Here is a 23,054-nt window from a genome sequence, read left to right as displayed (position 1 = left end):
CCCCGCTTCCCCAGAGCAGCTCTCCTGAGTCCCAGCTCGTGCCATGGCAGCCTCACTAGCTGGCAGCTCAGAAAACATGGTGTTCAGGATGATAGTGCCTGCCGCTGCTTGTTATTGTATGTGAGTGAACATGTGATCAAGAGTGAAAGCTACACTTACCTGTATGCAAAGTAGTTTTAAAAGCTAAGTCAGAAAATCATGTATCAGTATTGTGGCTATAAAGTACTTTCAGTGTTGTATACCTAAGACATGGGTAATTAATAAAAGCAAATTTTTACACTGTTTTATATAACTTGAGTATAGTAAAAAATATTTTTTTTTATTTATTTACTTGTAAATGCATAGAAAAAGGTATGTCTAGGGAAATTTATACCAAGGAGTACATAATAGGGTTGGCGTTCATAGAAGGTTAAATAAATGAAGCATGAGGTGTACAGGATATGGAGCCACCGTAACCAACTTCATACAGCTGAGACTGAGCTTTGTAGGCAAAAATTATAACATTGACTCTTGTGTCTTGTACTAAAGGAGGTTGTGGACTGCTGGAAATATTTTGTTTCTCTTGTACTCTACTTGTACAAGAGGGTTTATGTGGCAAAGGGTTTGTGCAACTTGGTAGCAAAGGGTTTAGACACTTAGACTGGGAATAAGGAGATATGGCCATGTATGTCTTACAGGGAGGATGCTAGTATAATCCCACAGGATGCAGTCAGAAAGTCAGAACTCGTAATCTCAGCATCTCTCAGGAACTGGACCCACCCCCCAATCCCCGAGGCCAGTTAACACTGTGTTTAGGAAAAGTTATTACTGGACAGTCAGAGCCTGAACGGAGAGCAGAGAAGACCCCTCTTGCATGAGTTGCCCACGCATGCACCGCTGCCTACAAATGTGGTGTTTGTGTGAAAGTGTGAGCTTAGTGCTTTGGCAGACTTAAAATTTCAAACTTGTTTTTTACAAAATTGAAGTGACTATATTCCTGTGCTTTCAGTAACTGGAAATAAAGCCCACGGGGCCCTGCTCCTTCTCCTTTGAGCTCCTGGCTACTGTTAGATCTGGGAGAGGGACATTCATTGTCTCCTTTAATGTGGTCACTGAGGAGCTCACAGGCCCCAGTGTCACTGCTCAGCTGATACCTTTCTTACAAAGCACAGAGGATTCTGGGAACTCAGTATTTGAGAAGGGCTTAGTGCTTTTAAGATTGTTTAATATAACAAAATTATATTACAGGTATCATTGGTTTGACATGGAATTTCCGTCTTAGGACCCCCTTTCTAAAGCTTTTTCTTTGTTTTATGAACTTCTAGAGTAAAGTAATCTTATAGTAAAAAGATTGAAAGGAGCTGTCTTAGTGTTCTGTTGCTGTGAAGAGAAACCACGATTACAGCAACTCATACCAAAGAGAGGATTTCATTGGGGCTGGCTTACAGTTCAAGGTTTAGTCCATTATCGTCATGGCAGGAAACATGGCAGCGTGCAGGCAGGTGTGGTGTTAGAGGAAAAGCTGAGAGTTGTCCGTGTGCACCAGTGGGCAGCAGGAGACAGTGAGCCATTGGGCCTGGCTTTAGCTTCCAAAACGTCAAAGCCCATCCCAGTGACACACTTCCTCCAATAAGGCCACATGTCCTATTTTTTTCAAATAATGCCACTCCCTATGGCCTTGTGGGAGCCATTTTCATTCAGATCACCACAGGTGCCCAAATGTACATAAATTCCACAATCCCCTTGGTATTATATTACAGTCGTTACAGGATTTCCTGTGTGTCCTATGTATTTTTTTTTTTTTTACAGACAAATAGAGGACTGTATTCCTGTATGAAAAGCACATTTCACTTTACATAACACATCTTAGTCATCTTTGTAAACCACTGTTTAGAGACTGGATTTCTGCCTCTTGAATGTGTTTTAGTAACTGTGTCTTCAGGCATCTGCACTTTCAGGAGATTCTTCTTAGCACCAATGGTTTTGATTATTTTATAGCACCATTTATGTAAAGATAAACTCATTCAGTGGTGTGCCTATTTCTGTGCCATTACCTAGTGCCAGGATGCCTCAGAATACAGGATCTTACCCATGCCTTAGCCTCTCTCTCCAAGCCTGAATAGTGTCAATCTGCCAATAAAACAGCGAATGACACTCTTGTTCCTTGCCTGGGGTTAAACCTGTGTTCATATGTTTCCTGCCCCATCTTTAGTGTTCAGAATTATATTACTTCAGGACTAGGGGTGTAACTCAGCAGTAAATGGTTTTACAAGGATAAAGGTTCATTTTCTGTCCTTAAGCACCACATAAATAAAAGTCAAAAACGGCCAGCGAACCATGGGGATAGAGATCAGTTCAGAGCCCACTTGCGTTGCATCCAGGAAGCGTTGGGCTCAGTGCCCAGCATCACATAAGCCAGCTGTGCTGGTCTGCCCCTGTGATTCCTGCACTCGGGGTCAGTGGTTGCAGGTCGTCCCAGCTCTCTATGGAGTTTCAGGCCAGTCTGGGATATCTGTTTAGGAAATTGGTTCTGTCCCTAGGAATTTTTCCTGTTTTTTTTTTTTTTATGTGCACGATGTTTTGATAGTAGCTATTAGTTTTTATTAATGATAATTACTAATTATTATTAATAGCTTTTATTATTATTATATTATTGATTTTATTATTAATAGTTTTTATATAATAAGACATTTCTGCTTTCATGGCTTCAAGGTCCTCTTCTTCTCTGGTTCCCTGCATCCCTTCCTAAGACTTTATGTTTAAAAAGTATGTATAAACAAACAAAACAAAAATAACAACTCATACAGCAGTTAAAAAATAATAATAAAAAGAATCTTGCACCTATCCCACATTCGCTTCAGATTTAAGAGTGAGAGAATGAGGACTCTGCTTCCAAGGCCGACTGAGACCTTAGACAGGAATGCTATCATTTCCTAGCTCAGTCTGTCTTGCGGTGGCATGAGCATAAATATCTAAACGAAAACAAGTTTTGCAGGCATGTTAATGGAGAGCAAATACCAACCTCTCTCCCTTTTTCCATGTGTGTCAGATATCTTGAATGAACTCTTCCAGCGGGAAAACAGGGTATTGCATTATTGGACCATGAGGAAAAGGCGGCTGGACCAGTGTCAGCAATATGTGGTCTTCGAGAGGAGCGCCAAGCAGGTCAGTACATCCTGCTTCCCCGAGCCCTCCACGTGTTCACACCTTCACAGCGCCTTTTCTAGGCTGGCAGGGCTTTACTATAAAAGCCATCTCTCACACTGCATCCTTATGGCGGGAACAATCATGTCTCTTAATTAAGTTTGTTCTAAAAATAAACCCCTAAGCCCGGTATGGTTCACACCGTGCGGGTGTGCCTTTTGGTTTTCCTGGCCTTTTCCTCGAACTTTAAAGCTGCCACTGGCAAGTTACCGATACAATTATTGTTTAAAATGCTTTGTCAAGTCCTGGCTAAGTTCTTCTCAAAATACAGCAGTTGTTTTCATTTTCATATTGTTATACTTATATATTGAAGAAAAAAAGCTTTAATTTTCAGATAGATTGAGCTAGATCCAGGAAAGAAAATGTGACAGAATTTCTAATAATCCAGCATGCTTAAAATGGCTTCTTGTTTGGCTGAGGCAGAGACAGGACGGGCTCCATTTCCCTCTTCTGAAGGCACTACTACTGAGTGTACTACTGAGGAGACTGGCAGTCATGGAAGATCATTTTAAAGTAAAATCTATTCGCTTATATCTTAAGTTTTGAAATTCATTTCATTTCTCTTTAGCTTCAGTATTACCACAAGAATGCATGTATTTTCCCTCTGAGACGACAGGGAGTGGGCAACAGAGAAATAGGACTAATTACATTCCCCCCAAAACCTGAGTGTGACTAGGTTTGGAGTGGGCATTCTGTGTATGTAGATGTACTGAGAGCCACCCAGGACTGCTTCCTGTGGTCAGTCAGAACTGTCCTCCATCCTTTTCTGAGACTCCAGTGTGGGCTCTTTCTTGAACTGACACACAGCACGACACCCCGACACAGCCCAGTCTTGCTAGCCAAAGAGAAATTAGACTTCAGCATAGGTTTCTCAGGATAGAGTACAGATTTTGTTCCAAATTGATATGTTAGTCTGACGAGGAGAGCCACATCCACAACTGCTGAGCTACATACAGACCGGAGTTCTGGATTCCAGGTCTGGTGCTCTGATGGCCTCTCTCTCATCTGATCAGATCCCTGCAGTGGAGCGGTGGGCTGTGGTCATAACATTCCATTCTATTTTCCTAGTGTGCTTCTAAAGGTGTTCCTCCACCATGTTTCATTGTGATGGAGGTGGCTTTGGTTTCTAGCTAGGCAGTGTTACGCAGCCTGTCTCATGGCTTATCTCTCAGATTAAAGACAAGGTTCAGCTGCAGAGAGGCACAACTGTGAATTCTTATCCTGGCATTGCTGATGGGGACCTGTCGGGCCTGCTGTCCTTCCGAGCCCTGCTCCACACACAGACCCAGTGCTCAGAGCTGCTCTCGGTCTCTCAGTGTTAGCCATTTTCAATGTGGCACACTAAAGTTACTAAGTGGATGGATGCCACTGTTCTTAATGGCAGTACAGAGAGGTGATGGAATCTCTGTGGCACGGCCTCTGGGCTTGCCATTTCCCTGGCTCTTCCCAGCTCCAGTGCCTCCTTCTCTTATCTCCAACCCTGAATGCTGCCTCTCAGGACTGAGTGAACACTGTTCTCGATTCTTCTTCCCCTCTTCTTATCTCTCCCTGGATGTTTCCCAGCCCTGACATCTATTTTTGAAACCCAGAATGTATAAATTGTGGGTCCCTCCTCAGCGCCTCTCCACTCTGGCCTCACCAGAAGCAAAACTGCATTCCTGACTCCCTGTGTCCTGTCCACTCTCACCGTACTCAGTTAAGAGTGACAAGGTGTGTCTGATCCCTACCTTTGCTTTGCTGTCTGTGTCCCACCTTTATCTCCTTTAGTGTAGGGGTGCTGACCTCTTGTACCCCTCTCTGCCCTCTCTGTTTGCCTCCGCAGACCCTCTGCGGTTTCTAGTCAGGCTCCATTCCAACACCTGTCTATACAGTATGCTTCTGCAAAGAACTCATGCTCTCCCTGGGACTCTGAGCTCACCTGCTCTCCACAGCCTCTGCTTGAGCCTCTTCTGCCTTCTTCCCCAGGGGCAGGCTGAGCTGTTCCCATCATACTTGTGCTGCCCCTGTATTGCTCCTTAGCCCACAGTTCTCAGCTCACCCTCTACCTCCTCTGGCCTCCCTGTGACAAGGCCCTCCTCCTCTCATCTCTGCTGCGGCCTGCAATGTGCTTGTTCGTTTGTCTTCCTTCATAGTCTGCAAGGGAAGAGGCAGCCTTCTGGTTCCCCGAGAAGCCTGACTACAGCCTGGGCTTCAGGCTACTCTTATTTGTGAAGGCATCTGCCTCCACAGTATGTACTTGAGAGTGCTTTACAGTGAACACTGAATTAGTGGGTTGATGTGACCTTCACTTAGATCAGCGTGAACATTGTTTCAGAGACGGCGTGACTATCCGCAAGCATGAGGATAGTAGATGTGCAGTCGCTAGCCAAACTCCCTGTGACTTGAGACTTCCTTTCCTTTTTATCTTTGCTAACCCCCCCCCAAAATTCCACAAATGGGACTGAGGGGAGGGAAATGGGGTGATGTGGTATCTTAGGAGGTAAAGTTCTTGGAATTAAATTGGAATCCCAGAACCAACATTAAAAAGAAATCCAGCTATGGTAGTGTACACTTAAAATCACAGTACTAAGGGAAGCAGAGGCCGACAGGTCTCTAAGGCTTAGCTGCCGGCAGCATAGCCTACTTGCTTAGTTCTAAGCCTGAGAGGACTGTCTCAAAAAACAAGGATGAATGGCTTGTTGAGTGATACCCTAAATTAACATCTCACCTTCACATGCACACACATACATGCCTTGCCACATAAGCAGTGATGTATCTTAAAGAAACAACAAAGTGGATATTCCAATATCAGCATGTTAGAATGGGTGGCTGAAAGATTCTACGGCACGTAGACATGCCCATGCTGTTTTAAATGCTGATTTTCCTTCCCACAGCCTATGTAGAAGCATGCATTTAAATAAGTCTGATTTCATTTCAGTCCTTGACACCTGAACCTCTAGGACACCTTTCTTCAGGCATTGTCACTAGGCAAGAAAGGTGAAATCTTCTGGCATCTGCCCAGTGGGGACCTTATTCACAGTGTAAACACCCGCCTCCCAAAACCCGGGTGAACTAACCATCAATCTGGATGTTCTAGGTGGGCATAGTCGTCTGGGAAGGAAACCAGAGGCCTGGAAAGGCACAGCCTACTTCTGCTTTCACCTGAAACACCACCCGTGGTTAGAAAACTTTGGATCCATGTTTATCTAGATCTTCAGCATCTTGGTTTCAGACCAAGGTTTTGCCCACCTCTGTGATGTTAAATATAAGTTTTTCCAACTGTGCTGTTGTTAGACCTGTAGGTTCATAGCCATAGAAAAAACCCTCGAACCATTCATTGGTTGTTGCTACATCAGTAACAGGATTCTTTTCCCCCTGTCAGGATGCTCCTTCCAGAAATGTGTCTGCCCAGGGGGTTACTCGTTGATGCGTACCTATTGTAGCTTACATGAGCAGGGCATGCAGAAATGCCTGCTTCCCATAAATATTTAGCCAGTGAACATTTTGCATTGCTCTCCTCCAGGCATTAGAGTGGATCCATGACAATGGGGAGTTCTACCTTTCCACACACACCTCAACTGGGTCCAGCATTCAGCACACGCAGGAGCTGTTAAAAGAACACGAGGAGTTTCAGATAACCGCCAAGGTAAGTCTGCAAGGAGATGGGCTTCTGGTCTATACATCTGCTCCTGCTATCCCAGAATGACATACACACCAGGGAAAGGGGATACTTGTCAGAGGCATCATTGAGAAAGGCCAGTAACCTGGAGAAATGGCTACTGTGTATGGTGGCCTTCCCAGATGTCTCACTTTGTCGGCCTGTTTGTGTTCCCCTGATCTCTGTGACGGCCTCCAACTCTCCTGGCCTCTGCCTCTGTCCTTTGTGTTGTTTCTTGACTGTCTTTCTCTCATTTGCTTTCTGAGAATTTTTTTTATCAAGTCTTGCTGTTTTTTGGAAACATGAGGATGTGTGTTGTTCTGTATTCTGTGTCTTGCCCTTCCTTATCATCAGTTCCTGGAAAGCATCATGGTAGCCCGCTCACCACCATCTAGTCCATCATGGCTGTCCCGCTCACTACTGTCCAGTCCATCATGGCAGCCCGCTCACCACTGTCCAGTCCATCATGGTGGCCCCACTCACCACTGTCCAATCCCACCGTGGTCTGTGTTTACCACTGACAGAATTGATTCCTGGTTGTTCATGTGTTTGTGATGCTAGAGGCATCTCCGCTTTTCTTTTGAAAAGAGAGCCAAATGTTTCTTCCAGAAGTACTATTATCTTTGCATCTGTATCTACCCACAAATTTGTAAGAATACACACATTGACACAAACTGTCCACAAAGCATGCTTCCCGGGAGCTGGTTCAGGTTTCTCTCGGATGGTTTTGAATTGCTTAGAATAAGCTCACTTCTCTATGCTGTTTTGTTTCTCAGAGTTTGTTTTTAAATTACAATTTTTTTTTTTGGGTTACACATGCTGTAGTGTATATGTGGAGGCTGAGGACAACTTGGGGGAATTGATTCTTTTCTTTGACCATGTGAATCCTGGGGATCAAACCCAGATTTCCAGGTTTAGCAACACCTGCTTCACTCACTGAGCCTCCTGATGGATTTCCAGTGGTTGTTTGGTTTTGGTTTGGGGTGTGTGTGTGTGTGTCTGAGTGTCTTGTGTGCACATGCCCTGAAACAGTTTTGAAAGTATACTTTTAATGGCAGACTTGAATTTTTAGAAGATGCTGACAGTTATTTCAGATCTGAGCAACCTGAATTGACCAACCTGAATAATAAATTTTTATTCAAACAAAATAAAAACAAAAAATAAGTGTTCCTATAAAGGAACAAGAATAATTATAAGGGTGACACACCTTTAATCCCTGAACCTGAGAGGCAGAGACAGATGGATCTATGTGACTTTGAGATTAACCTGGTCTACATTGTAAGTTCCAGGCCAACAGGAATACATAGAGAGAGATCCTGTCCCCAAAAAACAAAACCATCTAGAACAACTATCTTGTGTGGCCTTTAACATAAAGAGGAATTTTCAACCAATTGGAGTCACAGTAGCTACTTTGTATTATGCCTGTTTGTGGTTTTGCTTCTATAACATTTCTGGCTCCTTCCTCTTCCTGTCCCTGCTGGCCTCTCCTGCTGTTTCTCAGATGCTTGTGAGTGTGCTGGGCTTGGGAAGCCCTGTCCTGTTCACCATGCTCTGGGGCTACAGAGAGCTGGTCCCCCTGGTTTTTTGTTATTGGTGTTTTGTTTTGTTTTTGTGGTGCACAGCAGCCTTTTGGAAGGAATTTTTGGGGTTCATATCTCATCTCTCCTTGACACCAGAAGTATAACAGAGTTTAAATGTCAGCAATATTTCAGAAACCTGATTATTTCTAGAATTTTCAGGTTTCATTACTAGAAATAACCAGACTTCTAAAATCTCTTCTTGTGTGGAATGGTTTGTCTAAATGACAGAAAATCTAACTCAGTATGAAAAGATTGATAAATTCATGTACACATAAAATAAACATGTCTAAGCATGAGCAAGTCTGAGAACAAATGGTGGCTCCCATTTTATATCCATTTTTCTGTTAGAATTTTGAATTTCCTGGATGTATTTTAAAATAGCAATTATAAACCGGGTGGTGGTGGTGCATGCTTTTAATCCCAGCACTTGGGAGGCAGAGGCAAGTGAATTTCTGAGTTCGAGGCCAGCCTGGTCTACAGAGTGAGTTCCAGGACAGTTGCACAAAGAAACCCTGTCTTGGAAAAAAAAGTGGCATTTATAATTAAATATTCTGAGACGGGAACTGTTGAGGGACAGGTGGATCACACTTGTTTTTATCACACCATTTATTTGCTCCCTCTCTCTTTCTACTGATTGATATCTGGGTGCTGGGTTCATGCTAGCATATACTGGTCAGAGAAACAGAGCAGTGATGGTAAATGCATAAAGTATATCTAATGTGCATATTAAGTTCCATGGGAACAAGGGAGTAGCGAAAGGACGGGGTGTCGTTCTTGGAAGGTTGGGAAAGGGAAGCAGCTCTGAGAAGCCTTTGGCCCTCATTGGCACTGCCCTTTGTTTAAATTAAGATGAGGATGAAGTCTTACTGTTTTGTCTTGCCAGTCTTTACATTTAGCAGATCTTCCCTATTTTAGCTAGGTAGTGTAACTAACAGCAGCCTGTTATGCTACTGCTGACAGTTTGTGATATGTTTTCCTCAGCTTGTTGGTGGTTTTGGTTCCTGTGCTAATATAGGCAAGCGACATTGTCTTTATTGTATTTGTATCTTTACTTATTCATTCCTAGCTCTTAAAATGTTAAATCTGTGAAGGTTTCTCTGCACGGTTACATTGTTTCCTCAGGTGGTCTTAACCACAGTGGAAGGGACAGTAGTACAGGAAAGGCCTTGCTTCTTGAAGTGGCATTCTCACAAGAGAGGCAAACAACTGTCATACAAAGAGACCGTAACTTACACCAAGTTAGAAGACGATAAGTAGACCGTGAGAGTGGCTGGCACAGGAAGCACACTGTGATTTTACGGTGCCCATGGGACCATTGGGAAGGTGGTTTTTATTGGAAGAGATGTGAAGGGGCCTGAGGATGTCTATGTAGAAGCGCCTATACAAAGATCCAGAGGAGGACTTGAGCCAGGGCCGGATGATGTAGGTGTTCCCTGTGAAGTCTCAGAGGTCTTTGAGATTAGAGAGTTTGCCCAGAGAATTCTGGCTCAAAACATTCATTTTATAAACTAAGATAGTTCAAGATGGGGGTTGAAATGTGACTTTGTTTTTAGTAATTTGTAGTCAGTTTTCTGTATATTTGTTGTAAAGATTTTTCAGATGAAGTTTAATTGAGGGAGGCTGGAGATGGCTCAGTGGCCACGAGCATTGGCTCCTCCTCCCAGGACCCAGGTTTAGTTGCCAGCACCCATGTGATGGCCCACAGCTGTCTGTAACTCCAGTTTCAAGGAATCTGATTGATGCCTTGGTATTCAGGTGGTGCACAGCCATACATGCAGGCAGAACACTCAAGCACATAGAACAAAAATAAATAAACCTTTTTATATTTTTAGAGTTTAACCAAGGAAATCAGGTTCCTTAGAATAATAACTCGTGTCTTTGAAATGTCAAAGATCTCAGAGAAAATCTAACAGTAATGATCAGTGAAAGGCTGTGGGAGATAAGGTGAGAGATCAGAGGTAGAAGGTTGATGCGCATGCATGGACCTGTGCTGCATGGTAAGCCTTAATGTTAGGGAAAATACAGTTCCCATTGAATTCATACTTTCTTGTATATGTGTGAAATGAAGTAACCTTTGTTAATGGATTGGAGCTGCTTCTCTAGAGGTTGTCTGCTGATTGGTGAGTTTTCCTTCTGGTTTCCAGAGATCTGGTCCTCAAGAGCTGCTCTGGACTCTGCTTGTTACCTGGTTGTTCCTAAAGATGGAGGGGGTGGATGAGTCTAAGTGGATGCACAAAAAAAGTATGCATCCAACAAGGAGCTGGTGATGCAATATACATGGTGCTCAAAGAACAGTAAAACCAAAGAGAATCTCCTCCATGGACCTCCTCATTCATTCATTCACTCTCTTATTCACCCATTCTACAGACTCTTACTGACCAGAGGAGACCTTTGACGGATAGGCTTGCTTGGTTCTAGGTTGAGCTCACAGGAATACCACTCACCATAGCAGAGCAGAGGAAATGTGGCCAGCCCAGACTCTGGATTTGAGGCCGTCAGTCAGACAGTGTGCAATTTCCCCCATGCTTTGGGTTTCTGGCAGTCAGGTTCATGTGCCTCACAGTACTTTCCCGTTGTTTTTACAGCAAACCAAAGAGAGGGTGAAGCTATTGATACAGCTGGCTGATGGCTTTTGTGAAAAAGGGCATGCCCATGCAGCAGAGATTAAAAAATGTGTGACCGCAGTGGATAAGAGGTACAGAGATTTCTCTCTGCGCATGGAGAAGTACCGGACCTCTTTGGAGAAAGCCCTGGGGATTTCTTCAGATTCCAACAAATCGGTGAATTGCTTTGTTCACACTGGACAAGTGGTGATCTCGGCCCCATGCCGCCTAGCTGCTCTCATTAACTGGCCCCATTGACTCTCATTCCACAGAGTAAGAGCCTGCAGTTGGACATCATCCCTGCCAGTATCCCTGGGTCAGAAGTGAAGCTTCGGGATGCCGCTCACGAACTCAATGAAGAGAAGCGGAAGTCTGCCCGTAGGAAAGAGTAAGCTAACATTCCCTGCGACGGTGAGGGGAGTGTCGGAGCCCACAGATGGGCTGCTGGCATGATATGCAGTCAAGTGTCTGAGACCTCAGTTGGCTTTTTCAGCTGACTTCTCTGTGTGCTGAGCCATAATCACATGATTCACTGTCTTGTCCTGGTTTCTCTGTGCCTTCCTCTCCTAGCCTGACAAATTGCTTGCCATTAGTAGTAGAGGAAACCACCAGACTTTTTTGTTGCCCAGGGATATTTGTAAGTGTGAGAAGCAGTTTTGGTTGTCGTTCAATGGGGACAGGAAGGGACCAGTGTGTCTGGAATCCAGTGGGTATGGATGAAGGCACTGCTCAGCCACTTCATAGCCCACAGTAAGGCTGGGCATCCCGGCTGTCAGCTGTGGGAGCTCTGAGGAAGTGTTTTCAAAGATCTTGGAATTAGTTGATGGCCGCTATTCCATCTGATCTTGATTTTCCTCCTTCAAGCCATTACTGTATGTTTAATATTTCTAGGCTCTCCGTTTTATTTCATGTCTTCCTACACATAGATTGTAATAAAGAGTAATAAGCATACAACCTAACTGAACTGAACTGTTCTCTGTTAATTTTAAGGTTCATCATGGCTGAACTAATTCAAACGGAAAAGGCTTATGTCAGAGACCTTCGGGAGTGTATGGATGTAAGTCTGTTTGTTGCTTGTTTATTCGGACTGGGTTTAAACTTGCTGTTTTGTTACTGTCTGGTACTTGTTGGAGTGGTGACAGTGCTGGGCTTCTGTCCCTGTTCTGTGCTGTTCCAGGAGGGCTTTGGCTCACTGCACAGATGACACAGCACACATAGCTCCTCTCACTGATCTGTCACATGCTGGCCTGGCTGGCATTCTCTTTGTGTATAGAACAGCAGCTTCAGACAAACCAGTCTAGCAGTTATGATGGCACCTGGTACTCACTTGGTCACACCCCGAATGTTTGCTGTACCTTTTGACAGAGATCCATTCCAAATTTAAAGCTGGGATTAAACTAAAACAGTATAGTAAATCTTTCCAAGTGTTCACAGAAACTAAGGTTTTTTTAAAAGACATATTTTTCATGTTTACTACAGGGCCAACATTTACATACATTTCATTTCGTGTTTGTACATAAGCTCTGAGGCTGTGTTTATAGGAACGGCTGCTTGAGAGTTCAGGTTGATTTTTTTTTTTTTAAAATCCTTTTGCTTCCTTTCTGGCCAGACCTACCTGTGGGAAATGACCAGCGGAGTGGAGGAGATCCCGCCAGGCATCGTCAACAAGGAGCTCATCATCTTCGGGAACATGCAGGAAATCTACGAGTTCCACAACAAGTGAGTGGTGTTACCTCTCTGCAGATCTGGTTTCTGTGAGGGCCCTACATCATGTGGAAAGATGTGCAGGGGGTTTAGCAGAATTCAGGGATTTTATTGGGATTTGGATAGAGCCAGTCGGCTGTGTGTGTTAAATTCCCTCTTCTACTTTTAAGATACAGAATGCAGTGTTTTTGCTCTGTTTATATTACCATGGAATAGACCAGCAGGTGTTCCTCCTATGTCTGTTGGCCAGCCTCTTCCCATACCCCTACCACCTCTCCCAGCCTGCTGATAACCACTATTTATTCTGGATTTCTGGGATGTGACCCTTTTGGTTCTGCTTATAAGTGACATCATGACCGCTTTCCTCTCCCACTACACTAGACTAGTGAGTCTCTTCCCCCAGGAGGCTGCTAGCTTGAAGTTTCTGTTAGAAGGGATTTGAAGACCTAACTGATTGCTCGAAAGTTACAGAAAATTTCCCTAGTCAAGAGCTGCATGTTTCATTAATCTAGAAAATGTAGAGGACACAGACATTTTTCCCATTTCTGGCATACCTTACTAGTAAAATTTTCTTGGCACCTTCGTGACACTTATCTGTTTATTGTCCTGAAGCATCTTCTTGAAGGAGCTGGAGAAGTATGAGCAGCTCCCAGAGGATGTGGGACACTGCTTCGTCACCTGGGTAAGGAGCCTCCCCTCCTGCTCTCTCTTCTGCAGGCACTGAAGGAAGATGTCAGCCAGCGCTGCACACTGCTTCAGTGACTCCCTTCTGCCAATTCTCTGCACCTAGAGGAAAGTGCCTGGCCTCCAAGAGTCCCAGTGGGATGAGTTTCTGCTGATTGTACTGATGACTTGAACTAGGACATTAAGCGTTCTGAGTCTCTTCTTAATGCTGGAACTCATCCTGGATGAGGGTCCAGTCTGTTCAAGGAAGAGCTCTCTCTCACCCTGTTGAGCCCAGGCATTGCCTCTAGTGTGCTAGCTTTCCTTCCAAAATATAATCCTCTCATTTCAAGCTCTCCTAGTCCATAGGACTTAGTTCCCACATTAAAGGTTTTTATATTGTGACTTTTGATTTGGAAAAGATATCTAAATAAAACTCTTGTTTCTTCTCTCTCTTTCGCTCCTCTATTTTTTTGCTATAGGCAGACAAGTTTCAGATGTATGTCACATACTGCAAAAATAAACCTGATTCTACACAGCTGATACTAGAGCACGCAGGCTCCTACTTTGACGTAAGTAGCAGATAATTAAAGAAGCTGTGAGACTGCCCAAACAGAATTCAATACAGATAAAACCAGCATCGCCCAGAATTCATTTCTATACTACTGGTTTAGTATTTGATTTTCATCTCTCAAGTTTACAGTAGGATATTCATTTATGTTTTTATTACATTGTATTTAGTATGTATACATGTATGTTGTGCATGTACTCATGAGCTTACATGTATTGTAGATCAGAGGACAACTTGTAGGACTTGGGTCACTCTTTCTATTGTGTGGTTCCTAGAGACGAAATTTGAACCATAAGGCCTTATATAGCAGGTGCCTTGACCCACTGAGCCACCTCACCAGCCCCTATTTTGGGATTTTCTTATATGTCCTTTTGCTTTGAACACTTCTAGAAGTTTAATACCTATAAGACCCTTAGATCTTTAGTATAAGATATATTTGTCATTATTTTTTATATGTAGTCATTTATTTTATATACAAGATTATATATAAAAGATGTAAACTTATTAGTCTTGTGAATTTCCCAAAGAGATCCATCAGTGAAGTCCTACCAATTTGACTACCCAGTCAAGTAGATGTTTAGTTATATGCTTGAGTAGACTTGGTATGAGTTATCTCTTTTTTTCAAAGATATGTTGTTTGTATAGTGGGGGTACAATATTATTAAGTGTATTTTGGGTTTCAGAACTAGCCTAATATGTGGCAGATTGTGGCTAGAGAAAGGTACTGCTGAGTGCTGAGTACGCTTGATGCACAAGGCCGTGGGAATATTGGACTTAATTTTCTGCCTTTGCAGTTGTACACATTCAGCTGAGATAATCTCTCCTGGGAAAGTCTAGAAAGCTGGAGTAAACTTTACATTTTCTGTTTTGGATGGGACCTGCCTATGTACTGAAGAGCCTGTTCCAGCTGCTCTTCTCAGGGAGCACTCAGTCTATAGCGATCCCTTGCCTGATGCTGTCTTTTCTTTCTAATATTTCATATGCCCTGCAGCGTCACGATTAGATGACACTCAGCACAGTAGCCACACGCAGACTATAGAAAGCCTATGCAGCAAGAATGTGTGCGTAGCCAAAACTTGGTTTTAAAAACCCTGGTAGGCTAACAGGATAGTGCATGATAGAAGGAAAACACCGACCTCCACAAGTTGTTCTTTGGCCTCCACATAGGTGCTGTGTCATATGTTTGACCCACAAATAAATAAATAGAGTCTATCTTTCAAAAGTTCCATGTGTTTAAACATCCTTTAAAAATAAAGGAAGTTATACCTGGCAGATTTCATAGTCACTTGCCTTTGATGTGCATTGTAAGGTTACTTGGACTTTTAAGGAGGTTTTTAATTACACTGTCCTCCATTCTTTGGGCATCTTGTGCCTGCCCTTCAGTTATTCTTTTCCATGGTAACAGGCATCACAGAACACCCATCACGTGCTCTACTATTCACTGATGAGCAATATGAATGCTGAACTGCATGGCTGGGCTGGCTCCTTACCTTCCCATGAAGATGCTAAGCACAGCCTAGGTTTGTAAGCACTGTTATCGCAAGGGGCACAGTAGAGAGGCACCCACTTAGACATACTGTGGATCTCTATCCTCCCTTCTGCTTGGTGTTCTCCAAAGTCCCATGCAAAGTAAACCTATAGAATTGGGAGAACTCTGTGCTGATATTTTCACACGCCTTAAGAAGAGATGGTGTATTACTTCAGCAGAATTGAACACTTGTCATTAATATAGTATTGTAGCCACTTTTAATAGTAATGACCCAATGATAAAGCTTCCCCTTTTTTGTTTTATTTAAATATAGGAGATCCAGCAGCGGCATGGGTTAGCCAATTCCATCTCTTCCTACCTGATCAAACCGGTTCAGCGAATAACAAAGTATCAGCTCCTTTTAAAGGTACATATGAAGCATCTTTGATCTGCAACATCACATTGCTGTGTTGATATCTATCCTCTGTGCACATGTGTATGTGATTTCCTTCACTGTCATTTCGTGACCTGTCTAGCTTCTTATTGAAGCAGTTGCATAAGATCATATCCCATGGTTGTACACTAAAGGAACTGGTTGGCACTTGTCTGTAACATAAAATGACATTTGACTGAGAAATAAGTTACTGGCTCTTGGACCTTCAGTATCCTCAGATTCTAGTGCTGAAGCACCATACACAGCACCTGTACATGTTTAACCTGCAGCAGCGCTGATTGGAAAATCTGGAGCCTATCTGCCCAGGGTCACAAAAATTCTCAGAATCATTGCTGATACGTGCCAGCTTTGAACCCAAATATGACTGATATGCAGGTTTTCCCACGGACTCCCTAACACTCTGCTCTCGTGCCGCTCCCCGTGGCTGCTAACCGTTGTATAGAACATGCTCATACAGATCCCAAGGGCTTCTGCTTTTTGTTGTAATTAAGTATATCTAAAATTGTCCTTGCAAAAAATCAATTCTGATTATTTTCAACAGTAGGAAGGGGAACGAACTTATCCCAGATGCATTATGTCATCAATGCATACCTTCTTGCTGCATTAAGAGTCATTTACAACTTTTGTCTGGCAAAGGTACTATTTCCTCTGCTGGTGAAGGATGCTCTGAAGTGTTAGCATGTAGACTCTCCACTAATCCCAGCTATGTCAGCTGACATCCTGGTGCCCCAGTTGGAGACTGAAGCTTAAGGGTGCCTAAAGCTCTCTTAGTAAGAGAGACCTAGAAACTGTAAAACATGGCTATGTTCTTTTATGCAGGTGTGTACTATCATGAGACATTTCTATTGTGAAAACCCTACTGGACACATATCCCTGCCCTAAGCACCCACCTCTTTTACACACAGTACAGTGTCAGGGATCAAAGCAGGGCCTAATGCTTGCTGGGTGAGCACTCTACCACCAAGCCAAATCGCATCTCCTCTCCTGTACTTCTGTATGGAAATCTTACGAAGTGATTAGGTAGACATCACTACACAAATCTGCTGCTGCTGTGAGCATGGTGTAAACTGAGTTTCGTTTGTTTGCGTTTAGGTCATGTTCCCTTTGCTTCCTAGATCTACTCAAGTGCCTTGTCTCTTAGTTATACCTTAGTGCCAAGGCTTTGTTCTCAGCTTGTGTTTCCACTAAGATTCTGCTTCGACTTCTAAATCTTTCTCATTTTCCCAAGAAGTTCTGCTGGGAACAATAGTAAACTCTGTCAGACCTCCCCAGTGGGAAGGCAGTCTGCACAGGTGGGAGTTGAGGCACAATGTCCCCATAAGACAGTTTTTGTCCAGCTCCTCAGAAGCATAAATATCTGGTCAAAAGTGAAGGTGCCCATCAGGGCACTGAGTTCCTCTAGACCAGTGGTTCTCAACTTTCCTAATGCCTGCAACCCTTTAATACAGTTTGTCATGTTTCAGTGACCCCCCCAACCAGAAAATTTGCATTGCTATTTCAAAACTGTAATTTTGCTACTGTTATGAATCATAATGTAAATAGTTTTGGAGATAGAGATTTGCTGAAGGGGAGGCTATCTACAGGTTGAGAACCACTGCTCTAGTCCCCCCAAGCTGATGACCACACTGCTCTGACCCTCTTGGGAATCACATACACAAGATTGTTGTCACTGTAACCAATAATGGTCTGGCACCCATGAAGGAATACCTGAGACCCATCAGGATGTAAGCTTGTGTTTCCTGCTGTCCTACTCACAGGGCAGCTGAGGAGCTTCCACGGAGTCAGGAAGTAGCATTACTCACTTAGATGCCTTGGAGATGTGTACTCACTTGCCAGCTAGCTCCTCCCTAAGGAGCCTGCACAGAGAAATGGTCTGTGCTGTGTTGCTGTTCTGATGCAGGATCCTGCCAGACCCTGACATTGTGGGGTTGTACAGTTAGCAGGACAGGTAGACTGTGGCATGGCTGTCACTTGTCACTTACAGTTCCATCTTCCTTACAAACCAGCAACATGTATTTTCTCATTTTGGAGATGTGGTTGACGAGGCATAACAACTTCTTCCTGAACGGTGACTGGATCTGTCTTCCTCCAAGTAGAACAAATCCTGCTGTCTATCTCAACCCTGAGTGATTCACTTTTTGGTTATTTTGTTTGTTTCCTGAGCACTGAGTTTTCATGGATTCCTATATGTCTGCTAAGGTGTGGCTGGCAGAGCGTTTTACAGTCTTTTGCAAGTTCATGGTGTTCATCTTCTCCAGGAGCTGCTCACTTGCTGTGAGGAAGGAAAGGGGGAGATCAAAGACGGCCTCGAGGTGATGCTCAGTGTGCCCAAGCGAGCCAATGATGCCATGCACCTCAGCATGCTGGAAGGTAACAGGATACACACACACAGACACACACACACACACACACACACCACACCAGTGCACAGCACCATCTACTGATGCTGTGTGTGAATGAATTGTCACTTTCTGGACTTGGTAACAGTGGTGCCATTCTACACTCCAGGAGCACTTTGTGTCCCTTAAGTTCTATCTAGTGCTTCTATCGGAGGTATAAATGATGAATGGATACACTGGTTATAGAAGGATATAGAAGATCTTGTTAGTTCCCCATTTCCATAGCCTTTGCTAAATGTTTACCCAATGCAGATGTCCACTGATGCCGTTGAATATTAGAAATTAGACAAATGTGCCCAACAGGTATTGTAACAATTCCACTTTGTATGAATGTATTTAGTTGTGAGCCTAGCCTTTAACGGCTGAGCCATCTCTCCAGCCCATGAATGTATTTAGTAAAGCTGCCTCTGCACTGCCAAGGTTAGTGATGCAAAGGACCCGTCTCAAATGCTTTTGCTAGTTTATGCCATGTTATTGGTAGCATCAAGAAATTTATTAATTAGGATGCAATGCCACTCTGTAATAGAAACTCAGAGATCTAGCAATACTGATTTTTCTTCCTCTGGTATAACTGTATAGCTGTTCTTCATGATGTCATCAGGGGAAGGGCTGTGTTATGGCCAGTTTTGCCCTATGTGTTTTCCTACTTGGATAGGTCCTGTAGGACCACATTCATATTCCATCTCACAGGAAGTACAAGAGCATGTGGGTAGAGAACTCTACTAGTTGTATACATTCATTTTCTCACTTGCCCAGGGTTGGGGTGCCTAGCTGTTCCTCGCTGCGAAGGGACAAGCAAGTGATAAACTTATGATGGCCGTAAGGAGGAATGTCTGCTGTAAAGAGACGGAAAAGAAGGGAGTGAGCAGCTTCCGCTCAGGAACCACTTTGCTAAGTTCTGGTGGCTACATTGTGAGGAAAGAATAGCCAGGGAGGCCACCCTGTGCCAGTCCAGGCGGATCCACGTGCAGAGGGTTCCAGACTCCCAAAAGATGGCTTAGTAAAGTTAGCTCCACCAGACTGGGACCTGAGCAGAGTCTGGGAGGGGCATTTCGGCTGCAGAGGAAAAGAATCAGAGACTGAGGTTGAGGAGCTCGGTACAGTGGAGGCACTCTGGTCAAGGGGAGTGGTCGCCTGAGCAGAGGCCGCGAGTCAGTGACTAGGAGAGGGGACTTAAACTAGATCTGATGTTGGGAACCTACAGAAAGGAAGTTATGAGGAACCTCTGAAAATGTTTGAATTTGGGAAAATAAATACAAAGGAGTGTTTTAGGAAGAACTTCCCCTTGTTAGGAGGGCCTGTGGTGAAGAGCATGGAGCCATACTGAACGCTTTTGCAGGTAAGACGGCATTGCTTCCTTCTGAGTCGGGTTTACTTCTGTGTTCCATGTTGCAGGGTTTGATGAAAACATTGAGTCTCAGGGAGAGCTCATCCTGCAGGAGTCCTTCCAAGTGTGGGACCCAAAAACCTTAATTCGGAAGGGTCGAGAACGACATCTCTTCCTTTTTGAAATGTCCTTGGTGTTTAGTAAAGAAGTAAAAGATTCCAGTGGGAGAAGCAAGTACCTCTACAAAAGCAAGTTATTTGTAAGTACGGCATCCAGAATTTAAGTCCACAGAACAGGGCTGCAGCCTTCCTGTAGGGAGAAAAAACTCCTGCCTGTTGCCTTTAGTTGCCTCCCAAACTGCTAAAAAAATGTGAATCCGAATTGTGATGTTTTATCTTCTTCAGCTAAGTTCTATGCAAGCAGAGTCCACTAGAGGGCATGCTGATATTCTTGGGGTTTGAGGATTCTGTTCCTGAAGCCCATAGGGGCTAACTGCAGGATGGAGAGACACTGTAGGACATTGGCTTTCAACCTCCTAATGATACGACTCTTTAATACAGTTCCTGTGGTGACCCCCAAACATATAATTATTTTTATTGCTACTGCATAACTAATTTTGCTACTGTTAAGAATTGTAATGTAAATATCTGATATATAGGATATCTAATACTGGACCCCTGTGGGAGTAGCAACCTCCACACAGGTTGAAAACCTCTGCTGGGTAAATAGATGATGTCCTGCTCTAAGCAAGCATTCATATCAATTTAATTTTTTAAATCTATGAACATCAAAATGTACACACAAGTTCCCTTACTAGATGGGCTCACTACAGATTCATAATAAAGTGGTTACTTTGCTGCTGGCTTTAGTCTGACCTTGGAGGCAAGATTTAATTATTTTTCCATTAGAAAGTAAATGTAAGAACAAATTTGAAATTTTGATAATAGCAAAATGTCATTATTAGAAAAAATATATAATCAAAAATAACATTTGAAAGATTCCCCAGCCCTACCCATGCAAAGATCTTTGGAGTGTTCTAGCAATATATTTTGGCTCCTAACCAATGCCAGTGTGTTTCTGGTGAAAGGAGCTTGCTACCATTCCTCATTCACCAGCCCTGGCTGTGTACAGCCCCATGCCTGCTTTCTGTAAGTCTCAAGCCTGGAGAAACTCTCATCGCCTGCACCTTGACCTTTCTCAAGGCCATTGCTCAGAGGGCTGCCAGCACAGAGTTGCTGGGCAGAGTTAGGCAGAGGGGACCAGTGGAAATGAAGGTGAGCTCACCATCTAGAAAGGAACCAGAGTGCCACCCAGATCTCTGTATATCAGGTATCTAACATTCAGATGACTTAATGTTACAAATTTTAGGGATAGTTGTATGCTAATCAAACTCCCTGAAGAGTAGAGATTCCCAAGTGTAGAAACTTTTAAAATAATAATCTGGATTCTGAAAATTCCTGGTAACAATTTTCATTCCACCATCTTTGGCCGGTACCCTGGTTGTGATTATCATTTGGATCACCATGGCCTTACGTCAAATAGGTCATAGTCCAGCTGGAAATTAATAAGTACATCCTGGCCAGCTGGTCACTTTACTGCTGGCTTTAATCTAACCTTGGAGGCAAGCTTGTGTGTTTTAAAAATCGATACATCTTAGTTTAATTTGTATCTTAAAATATATGATTCCCACCAAGGCTGCCTTTGGAGTTCCAACCTATGAGTCACTTCCGTTGCTGGAGGGAGAGGCGTCAGGCGATTCGATTATGAGGGGAGGATGCCCTGTTCTGGATATGTGCACAGACAGGGCTTTTTGTTGCTTGGTATTACAGTCATGATGAAATACTAAAAGTTAATGATGTAGATGAAGTCAGATTTTAGCCCTTTTGCCCTCTGTCAACGTGTATCTCTGCTCAGAGTCTGTTGTGGGATCTGCTCAGCTGGAAAAAGCCCATGCTGGTGTCTAAGGTTGGGCCTTTTTCTTTAGTACAGTCTGCTGATTAAGCTGCACTGCAGTCTACAGAAGTGCTCAGGATGGGAACAGTCAATGTGTCCCACTGTGTCCAACCCAACTTTCCTCTTACTAAGACAGTAGCTCTCAACCTTCCTAATGACAGGACACTTTAGTACAGTTCCTCATGCTGTCGTGACCCCAACAACAAAAGTATTTATGCTGCTACTTCATAACTGGTTTTTTGCTACTGTTCTGAATTTTAATGTAAATAGCCGTGGTTTCCAGTGTTCTTAGTTGACCTCTATGAAGGAGTTACTCGACCTCCAAAGGGGTTGTAACCCATAGGTTGAGACCCACTGAACTAAGTGTTTAGCATGGCCACCAATCACAAAAGGCTGTTCCCTTTCTATGTCTAAGCCTACCAAAATTGTACTATTATCTAATTATCTAATTGTCTTTTATGCAGACCTCAGAGTTGGGTGTCACAGAACATGTTGAAGGCGATCCTTGCAAATTTGCACTGTGGGTGGGAAGGACACCAACTTCAGATAATAAAATTGTCCTTAAGGTATGTTAATTTATAGCTGGCAGCTTACTACTGTACAAACGTTTATTGTGGTGATGTAAGCTATTTTTCTTACTGAGATTACAGGTCATTTTATTTGACTTTTTTGTTCTCTAATGGGATTGGTGAAGCCAAAAATCAATCAATCTCTCTCTTTCTCTCTTTCTCTCTTTCTCTCTCTCCCTCTCTCTCTCTCTCTCTCCCTCTTTCTCCCTCCCCCCCATATTCACACATACACATACACACATACACACATTCACTTTTAAAGTCTATTTTGAGTATACTGACATTTCCTAGGAATTGCCTAGAACTCTAAAGGTGTCCCATGCGCTAGCCTCATTGATGATGTTGTTATCTTCTTGATTTGTCTGAGAAAAAACAGAGATGGTTTAGGAAGCTCATGGTTTTTAAGCTGTTGAAAGGATCCTGAGTGTGGCAAGATGCTGGTGTATGATAGCACTGAAGATACTACATCTCTTTTTGTGTGTCTTTTAATCTTGCTTTAGTATTTCCAGAAACTGAGTTGTTCATCTAAACATTACTCTTTCACAGCCAAGGGTCCACCATGGAAGCCATGATGCTTCTAAGATCTTTGCTCCCATATTCACAATGGATTATTTTCAGTGAATGTATATGGCCCAAATGGGGACTCTTGTTAGTTGGGACTGACATAGAACCCCATAAAATATAAAGTGTGCCAGCAAATACATTTTAGATAATTCAAATTTTTCTATAGTTTAAACTTGTTAAAATATATTCAAAACTAAAGAGTTTCCAGTATGATTAGAGAAGTTTCAAAAACACCTTTTGCTTGATAAGGAGGGCCAAAAGGAAGTGATATGTGCTTTGATCTTGGTGGCTTTGAGATGGTGGTATTGCAGTGAGTATGAAGAGGGAAAGGTGGTGTGGATTTGGGTGATGATGCTGTGGATGGTAGAAATGATGGTGT

At 43.3% G+C, this 23,054-nt stretch overlaps 1 protein-coding gene across 3 annotated transcripts in view; it reads left to right on the top strand.

Moving 5' to 3' along the window:
• Nucleotides 1-23,054, top strand: part of Trio (trio Rho guanine nucleotide exchange factor) — a 302,139-nt gene that overhangs the window by 191,461 nt on the left and 87,624 nt on the right. For all 3 annotated transcript variants that reach the window (XM_031360502.1, XM_031360501.1, XM_031360503.1), the window contains exons 20-31: nt 3,029-3,144; nt 6,686-6,808; nt 10,986-11,180; nt 11,276-11,391; nt 11,994-12,060; nt 12,613-12,722; nt 13,320-13,389; nt 13,853-13,942; nt 15,744-15,836; nt 18,122-18,233; nt 19,658-19,848; nt 22,007-22,108. In XM_031360502.1, the coding sequence (XP_031216362.1) occupies nt 3,029-3,144; nt 6,686-6,808; nt 10,986-11,180; nt 11,276-11,391; nt 11,994-12,060; nt 12,613-12,722; nt 13,320-13,389; nt 13,853-13,942; nt 15,744-15,836; nt 18,122-18,233; nt 19,658-19,848; nt 22,007-22,108 (1,385 nt within the window). The remainder of the gene's footprint in view (nt 1-3,028; nt 3,145-6,685; nt 6,809-10,985; nt 11,181-11,275; nt 11,392-11,993; nt 12,061-12,612; nt 12,723-13,319; nt 13,390-13,852; nt 13,943-15,743; nt 15,837-18,121; nt 18,234-19,657; nt 19,849-22,006; nt 22,109-23,054) is intronic.

This window comes from Mastomys coucha, unplaced genomic scaffold, assembly GCF_008632895.1.
Source record: "Mastomys coucha isolate ucsf_1 unplaced genomic scaffold, UCSF_Mcou_1 pScaffold8, whole genome shotgun sequence".
NCBI classification, from domain to species: Eukaryota; Metazoa; Chordata; class Mammalia; order Rodentia; family Muridae; genus Mastomys; species Mastomys coucha.
Note: the sequence above shows the minus strand (reverse complement) of the source record. Positions and strands in the feature narration are given on the sequence as shown.